Below are 8,917 nucleotides of genomic sequence, written 5' to 3' on the forward strand. Positions count from 1 at the left end.
CAAATTCCTCATCTACTCTATTTGTTAGTTTTTTAGTTCTATGCATCAAACCAGCTTTCAATCTTTCTATTCAGCTATTTTTCTTAGCCTTTTTGCTTATTTTAAACACGTATATTCATGTTACACTACACCATACCACTTAATTTTAAACCATGTAACCATTCTTACCTATTCTATTTTATTTCCACTTCTATTTTCTATCTATTCTTTTATTTATTTATGTCTTCATTTATTTGACCTATTTTCTTTATTTTTACTTATTTTCTGACAGTTTTAAATCCATTCAAACCAAATTTCACTAAGAACCAACCCCAAAGAGCTGCATTTACAACAAGCACATACACTCAACATTTTATCAGCCATTGTATTTCATACACATGATCTCAGAGTTTGTGAATGGTGCAATACCCAATTTTCAGATCTGACCAAGAAGCCGCTTGATCACTGAGGTTACAGCCAATCTGTCAATCGTTATAATTCACTATGCTCTAGAACACCTTAGAACTAAAAAAAATCCCTTCTAACTAGTCCAAATCCCCAAACACAAAACACAGCAATGATCAGCATGCCTGTGGAATTCTCAGAAAACACAAATACAAACTGTGAAATACACCTATTGCTGCAAACAAAGAAAGACACTCACACAATGCAGAAAATAAAAATCTATCCCTGTGTTCACTGAAATCTCTCCCTCTCATCGCTTTCTTTGCAAGCTTCCCATTTTCCATACTTACACACACTTCCTATGTTTTTCCTAGCTTAAGAAAAATGAGCTGGTGTAACCCCTTTTTTTTTCTTCTTCTTCTTCTTCTTCTTTTGCTTTTGTAATCTAAAATTCTAGTTTCTATTTATTCACAAAGATCTAAATCAAAGCTTCCATTTTTAGGCCATGGTGAGACAGAAAGAGAAAGAAAGAGACAAAAAAGTTATCTGTATGGTAGACCTTTAGGACTACCCAACTGCTTGTTACCCTCAGGGTGCACCTGCTGCCTTCTATACACTGGAGAGAGAGAAAAGAAAGGGAGGGTGTGTAAACGTATCTGTGTGTGTGTGTGTGTGTGTCTGTATGTTTGTTTGACTGCTTGTTCCTTCTCTTTGGAAGGAGAAGAGAAAAATCAAGTCAAAATTGGTTTTAAATTTTAAAACAACTAATTTTAACACACACATGTAACAGACAAATCAAAACAGAACACAAAATATAAACCAAGACACAAAAACACCACAAAACAATATCCAAAAGGAACCTATTAATCTGATTTATTGACCTAATTGTTTATTTTCTGATGCTATTTAATGCCCAATTTTAATGTGTGCACACAAACTAATAATTTATATTATAAAAAGGCTGTAGTTTTATTTGGATCAACTTATTGAGATGTTTCTTCCTTAGTTTTTTTGATAATTAAATTTTTATTTCTTTTCCTTTTTTTCTTTTTCAGCACCTCTCACTACCATTTAGGAACTGGCCTCTTTTGTCAGCAATTTTAAGCTGGAGGGCTTTTAATAAGGGGTCATCTTGACCCCCACCCGTGCACGGTTTTTCAGCTCCAAACCTGGCGGTGAAAGATGTCAAATTAATTTTACTTCCTCCTTTTTCTTGCTGTCTTCACTTTTTTTCCTGTTTAAACGTATTTTTTACATCCAGTTGTCACTTGCTCACCCAGCTTGGCTTTTTAGCTCATTCCTTGTAACTCACACACTTTCTCCATCCCCCACACCAACTGAGACAATGACATTCTTTCACTTCCTCCTCCTACCAGTTGTTCTAACCTAGCCTTTTACTCTCTTTGCCTTCCTCTGACTTTTCAATGGCCTTTAACACAATATCTTTCTTATCAGACATGGTTTTAAATTGTTCATTCACACCTTGTGGTGGACCCCTTACATCACACGTGTCAAACTCAAGGCCCGCGGGCCAGATCCGGCCCTTTGTAACATTTCATGTGGCCCCCAAGATAACGTTTGGATTTCATTTAGATCCGGCCCTCCAGTCTGGGACAGATCAAGTCTCTGATTCTTATTTTGCTTAAAAAAACTGAGCCTTATTAGTGAAGTTTTCTCTTGACAGTGACTTAGAAGCCAACAATATATAGTTTTAATTTCTGTATGATCAGGTTTTTGTTGATGGCTTTTTAAAAAAATCTGTTTTAATGCTAAAAAAATTCATTTAAAAGCTGAATGAGGCATAAGAAATGACTGCTAATGATGTGCTTTTTGAAGTTTGATCCATTTGTCTGTGTTCATTAAAGTATGTTTGCTCTAAATTCTGTATAATCTGTAACTGGGAGAAGGTAGTTGATATTTTTATATGAATGATTTGACATAATACATTTAAAACCAAGTTTAATTTATGTCATTTTTAATAAATATTGATCGTGATCGGCCCTTGGCTAGGACCAAATTTTTAATTTTGGCCCCCTTGCATCACTGGGTTTGTCACCCCTGCCTTACATGCTCACTCATTTCTCGTTCAAACTCAGCGTCCATTTTCACAGACGTCTGTGCTTTTTTTTTTTTTTTTTTTTCTCACACACACTGAGCCGGCTTTCTGTCACTCACTCCCACTCAGACGAGACGAGACCAGATCCACCACAAATAAACAGAAAAAAATATTACATCTAAATGTTACTCCTGTTATAGAGACTTAAACAATTTTATTTGATTAAATTTCATTATTTTGGGAGTCTCTATTACCAATAGAACTTAAGGGGTCCTGAATTCCTGAGTGTTCTATGTACTCAGCTAGGCGGAACCGCCCTTCCGCCTTATCTCATACTCTCGTCAGAATACGAGTGGAACGCTTAGCTCTAGGACAAAATGAAGGTCTATCAACCGACAACTCAGACCACAAGGGTCTCACATCTGAAGCTATCGATTCTTCTAAACCGCGTAAGGTCTAAAAACCAACAACTCAGACCACAGTGGGTCTCGAATCTGAGGCTTTTGATCCTTTTTTAGACTCATTACCTTTTAATTGAGGTATCTACCTTTACCTCCCCGAGTTGGTTGTTGGGAAAGACCTTCAGGAGACGTTACCTTAAAGTTTAACACATTTATTCAAACACCATTAGTCAATATTCATACAATAATAAAACCAGATGCATCTGGGAGACAATCAATGGGAATGAGATACAGATCACCTTGAAAACTAGTCAAGCCATCATCCCAGGAGTGTCTGCACAAACGGTTAGAAACTGACTCCATGAGGATGGTATGAGGGTCCAACATCCACAGATGGGGGATGTGGCCCGCTCGTTCCCCAGACCTGAATCCGATTTAGCACATCTGGGAGATTATGTCTTGCTCCATCCACCAACGTCATGTTGCACCACAGACTGTCCAGGAGTTGGCGGATGCTTTAGTCCAGGACTGGGAGGAGATTCCTCAGGAGACCATCTGCCACCTCATCAGTAGCGAGCCCATGCTTGTAGGGAGGTCATACAGGCATGTGGAGGACATACACAATACTGAGCCTCATTTTGACGTGTTTTAAGGACATTACATCAAATACAGGCCTCCATTGGTTAATAAATTTGATTTCCATTAATGATTTTTGTGTGATTTTGTTGTCAGCATATTCAGCTTTGTACAGAACAAAGTATTTAATGAGAATATTTCATTCATTCAGATCTAGGATGTGTAATACATGTAACAAAATTACACCATAAAAAGGCTGTGTATCAGAAAATTTGAAGTTGAAGTTGAAGTTGAAGTACAAAGGAAAAACCAACTGGCGCTCTTGGTCTTTGAAGGTCCTTTGGCAGCAGCCTTAAGTGGAAGGGTCACATATGGCTTTGCACACCTGAATGTACACAGGAGTTTATCCCAGTTTCCCAGCAGATCTTCTCAAAGCTCTGTCAGATAGGATCTGAGGCTCCTATGAACTGCCCTTTTCCGTTTATTTTCAGCTAAAAAGCCCAGATTAAATCTTGTAGAACATCTGTAGGCTGACCTAGCGGTGCTGGTACATTCTGTGCTTTCTTAAAATTGGAATAAATGTGACTTCTAATAACAATGTAGAATGAGTCTTTTTTTACAGGGACTGGTATAATTGTCAAATCATTTAAAATATGTTTGAAGAATACAATGCTCTTGGAATCTATTGCTTTACCTGCTCCTTAAAAGGTTTTGTTCTTTGTCATTGTGCACTGATAATTTATTTTAAACATGCCTTTTTCCTTATTTTTTCTTTGTTTTTCTTTCACATTGCAAAATATTCCTGAATATCAAATTATCTAGAAATGGGAACAAAAAATCAAAAAATTCAATTTGCATCTGTTGATGAAATGCTGTTGGTAAAATAAATAAGCGAAAAATGACAAAAAGCAAGCCCAAAGTTATAGAGCAGGCACAACAACAGCCAGCCTCCACCAGAGCAATCTTGAAATGTAAGACTAATGAAGTGTCTTTAAATGGTGGACATTCTTCTGGGTCTTCAGAATTGCAGCAGCGATATAATGATCAAAGAAATGACTCTACAGACATAAGTTATTCTTGAACAGTGAGACTTTATTCAAAATAACAGAGTCTGTGCCAAGTCAAGATTTCTGGCCCAATCAGTGAAATCCCCCGTTCTTCTCTGGACTGCTTCTTTTTCTAAACATTTACCACACCCCGTTGTAGAATAATACACACATATCCCACTGCGACAGAGTTAACAGTATAGATTCAAATACATTCAATTTCCTTTATGGTGATAAGCTGGGGTCTTGAGACATGCAGCAGATAACACCTCCGTATATGTCTTCTGTGCAGTTGTTTTCGACAATGTGCACTTAGAAACCCAACAATCCACTTCCTGAAAATGGATTTTACCCAAAGGCAATGTCTCAACTTGGAACTCAGGCCCCATCGCAGCTCAGCACAGATGTATTCCAGATACTTCACTAAAAATTAGAAATTGTAGTAAAACTTGAAATTTTGCTCCTGTACTAACCAAACAGGTGTGCCAATGAATTCAGTCCATGCAATGAAAACATTTGTAAAATCTCTTTTGTCTTTTGTTTTGTAGATGGCAGGGCTCTAGCTGTTGGGGGAATGGGTGCCGACCTCCTCCCTCGCAGCATCCTGCAACAATACGATCTTCGGAAGGATGTGTGGGCGCTACTTCCTCCTATGCCAACGCCACGTTATGATGCCAACACACATCTTCTTGGCAACAAACTTTATGTTGCTGGTACAAATGCACCTGCATGCTTGTGTTGGCTGATTTTTTTCTCTCTTACTTAGTTAGATTTTGTAATAATAAGTCACATCTTTTTTAAAGGTGGCCGACAGTGTAAGCGACCAGTGAAGGCTTTTGAGATGTATGACACAGAAACACGCTCCTGGACTTCATTACCCATTCTGCCCTGTAAACGTACATATGGGGGTGTTATATGGGACTCGTATGGAAGGCTGTGTCTGCTTGGGGGACTGCGACAAGGTGGAGGACACCAAAGCTCCAAATTTACCAAGAACGTCAATATTTTTGATACCAACCAAGGTACAGAAACTAAACTATACTACAACAGATCTTCTCTTATTTCTTATCTTCTTCATATCTATATGTCATTTGTGTGTCTGTATGTTGCTATAGTAGCTGTAAAAAATAATCTGACATTACTTCTTTACGTATCTGATACTGTACCACGCATAGCAGGGATTAGCATTTTAAGCAAAAACACTTTTCCAATTTGTCAGCAAATATTGGATTTTACTTCAGATATTTAACTTATGTGTTAGGCATGCTTGGATAACATGAAAAGCACAATATAATAATAATAATAAACTCATATTATATTATATTATATTATATTATATTATATTATATTATATTATATTATATTATATTATATTATATTATATTATATTATGTAAACCTGCACAAGACTGCCAACAATAATATTACAAAGTGGTGTGCTGTGCTTTGTATTGTAGAATGCTCGTGGTGATTTTATGTGTAATAGGCTGTAGCAATAAAAAAGGAGACCATTAACAAATATTAATATTACTATAAGTTAACCATTAAAGAGTTTTGTGTGGAAGAAACTGAAGAACAGATGTATTTAGTTTAAAGGAAAGAATTATGAATGAATGATTTCAGTAGATTTTAGGGCAAAAAGGGTGATTAAATTGATGTGTTCAGATATGGTAAATGAACTGTACTTAAACAGTGCCTTTCTGGACAACCAGGCTACTCAAAGCGCTTTAAAACACAGTCTGCCCTCATTTACCCATCCACACATCACTCTACTACATCTCTACAAAGCTAATCTGAAGAAATCATTGTGTAGAGTCTATTTAGTTCTTTAGTTGGCGTTCGTACACCAATGAAGTACATTAGAAGCAATAAGTGGTTCAGTGTCTTGGCCGGGGACACTTCAACATATTACTGCATACTGGTGGAAATTAACCTTAGAGTCTCTCTTTAGAGGACAACTGCTGTAACCACTAAACCACAGCAAGACCCAACTGAACCACAGCTGCCCCCAAAATATAAGGTAAAATTTTACTGTAAATAATCAAGCAAAGAGAGTGTAATAGGAAGGTGGAAGGAGTATTTTGAGAAGCTACTGAATGAAAAAAATGAAAGGGAAAGAAGAGTAAAGGATCATGGAAACTGTGGACCAGGAACTGGAAAAGGTTAGTGAGGATGAAGTTTGGAATGCTTTGAAGAGGATGAAGAAGGGAATGGCAGTCACAACTGATGACATACCAGTGGAGGTATGGAATTGTCTACACTTGATGGCAGTGAAATCTTTTACTTTATTAGTCATTAGCATTTTTAAGAGTGAGAAAATGCCTGAGGAATGGAGGAGAAATGTGTTGGTGCCAATCTTTAAGAACAAGAGTGATGTACAGAATTGTAGCAACTACAGGCGAATTAAGTTGATGAGCCACATGATGAAGATCTGGGACAGAGTTCTGAAAACTAGACTTAGTCAAGAGGTGACTATTTGTGAACAGCACTATGGTTATATGCCAAAATAGAGCACCACAGATGCCATCTTTGCTTTGAGAAGTACAGAGAAAATCAGAAAAAAACTTCACTGTGTTTTTGTGGATTTAGAAAAAGCATACGACAGGGTGCTGAGGGAGGACCTGTGGTGTCGTATGAGGAAATCTGGAGTGGCAGAGAAGTATGTTAGACTGGTACAGGACATGTATCAGGATAGCGGTGAGGTGTGATGTAGGGGTGACAGATAGCTTCAATGTGGAGGTGAGACTGCATTAAGAATTGGCTCTGAGCCTCTTCTTGTTTGTGTTGGTGATGGAAAGACTAACAGATGAGGAAAAAAACAGAGTGTTAAGTTTGAGCTTTTAAATCTGAGATGTTCTATAAACTGGATTCACATGCAGATTGCTCTCACTCTCCTAACAATAGAGGCTTGTTAGGGTCTTGGTTAGCCTGACTCACTGATGAGCCACTCTGATCACATGATTGCAGATCCTGATTGGAGTGAAACTGACTGGGGATCAGGCCTAATGCTCCATTATAGGTTTTTGAAAGCTGGAATCTGAGACCTCCTCCTCTGTTTAATGTTGGTTTCTCTCTTTTGACATAGATGGCTTCCTTCACACCTGTCTCAAACTATTTGTCTTCTCAGTCCAAATTATAAATATTTTGGTTCTCAAGAGTCTCCCTTTTCCTTGAGATGTAGGTGAACAGCTGAGTCTTGTCCTGAAGAGCTGGCTCTCCTGTGTTAAACCATGCATTTTTTTCGGAGAAGCTATTTGGTTTCTCCAATATAGAGGTCTGACCATTCCTCGCTGAACAGAAGTGCATACACCACACCGCACCATTTGTGTTTGGGTGCTTTGTCCTTTGGGTGGCCCAGCCTCTGTCTGAGAGTCCTGTTGGGTTTGAAATGTACCGGGATGCTGTGTTTGGAGATAATCCTTCTGAGTTTCTCAGTTACTCCAGCAACATAAGGGATGACAATGTTTTTCCATCTGTTCTTCTCCTTGTTCTGTTCAGTGGTGTGTTTTGTAAATTTCCTTGCTGACTTGACAAAAGCCCAATTAGGATATCCACATGTTTGGAGAGCTTTTTTTGATATGTCTTTGTTCCTTTTCCTTCCCTTCTGTCTTCGTGGGGACGTGTTCAGCCCGATGCTGTCGAGTTCTGATGACAGAGAGTTTGTGTTCCAGTGGGAGGTGAGAGTCAAACAGAAGGTACTGATCTGTGTAGCCTGGTTTCCTGTAGACCTCAGTGTTGAGGTGGTCTTCTCTTTCCATATGAACAAGACAGTCCAAAAAAGCAGCTTATTGTTGTTAGCATCTTCTCTGGTGAACCTGATGTTAGTGTCAACAGAGTTGATGTGTCTGGTGAAAGTTTCTATTTCCTTAGCTTTGATTTTGACCCAGGTATCGTCCACATATCTGAACCAATGGCTTGGTGTTGTTCCCTCAATAATGTTGTTCGGGGCAATTTTTTCCCAAAGAGAAAGCTCCTCAAATGAAAAGAGAAACATCTTCAACTACAGAATATAAGTCCAGTTGTTTTTGTTTTTAACCTTTTTTTTTTTATTTACCATGTCCTGGATGACTGAGAATCTACACCAGTATGTGTGGATATGTTTTATTTTGTAACTGCATTTTAAATTATAATGAAGAAATTAACTAAGCAACTTTAACTCAAAGTAAATATTTAATAACTTAGATTTTACTTTTACTCTAATAGATTTTTACACAAGTAACTTTTTTTGTACTTCAATATTTTTTGGGGAAGAGAAACTGTACTTTTCCTTGAGTATATTTATTTTTATACTGTATGTACTCTTTTTTTAACATTTTCATTTTGACAATAAAACATAGAAAATAAACAGAAATTAGGGAACTAATTGTAGATTAGAAAAAACAATATTGCAAAATGTTAGATCTAATTATGCTTTCTTGCTCTTATACACTCCTGATCAAAATCTTAAGACCAGTC

At 37.5% G+C, this 8,917-nt stretch overlaps 1 protein-coding gene across 5 annotated transcripts in view; it reads left to right on the forward strand.

The window, feature by feature from the left end:
* klhdc8a (kelch domain containing 8A) overlaps window positions 1–8,917 on the forward strand; it is a 162,633-nt gene that overhangs the window by 113,664 nt on the left and 40,052 nt on the right. For all 5 annotated transcript variants that reach the window (XM_037975458.1, XM_037975460.1, XM_037975461.1 and 2 more), the window contains 2 exons: window positions 5,012–5,176; window positions 5,267–5,485. In XM_037975458.1, coding sequence (XP_037831386.1) covers window positions 5,012–5,176; window positions 5,267–5,485 — 384 coding nt within the window. The remainder of the gene's footprint in view (window positions 1–5,011; window positions 5,177–5,266; window positions 5,486–8,917) is intronic.

The sequence above is a fragment of the Kryptolebias marmoratus genome, linkage group LG4 (genome assembly GCF_001649575.2).
Source record: "Kryptolebias marmoratus isolate JLee-2015 linkage group LG4, ASM164957v2, whole genome shotgun sequence".
In the NCBI taxonomy this organism is placed as follows: Eukaryota; Metazoa; Chordata; class Actinopteri; order Cyprinodontiformes; family Rivulidae; genus Kryptolebias; species Kryptolebias marmoratus.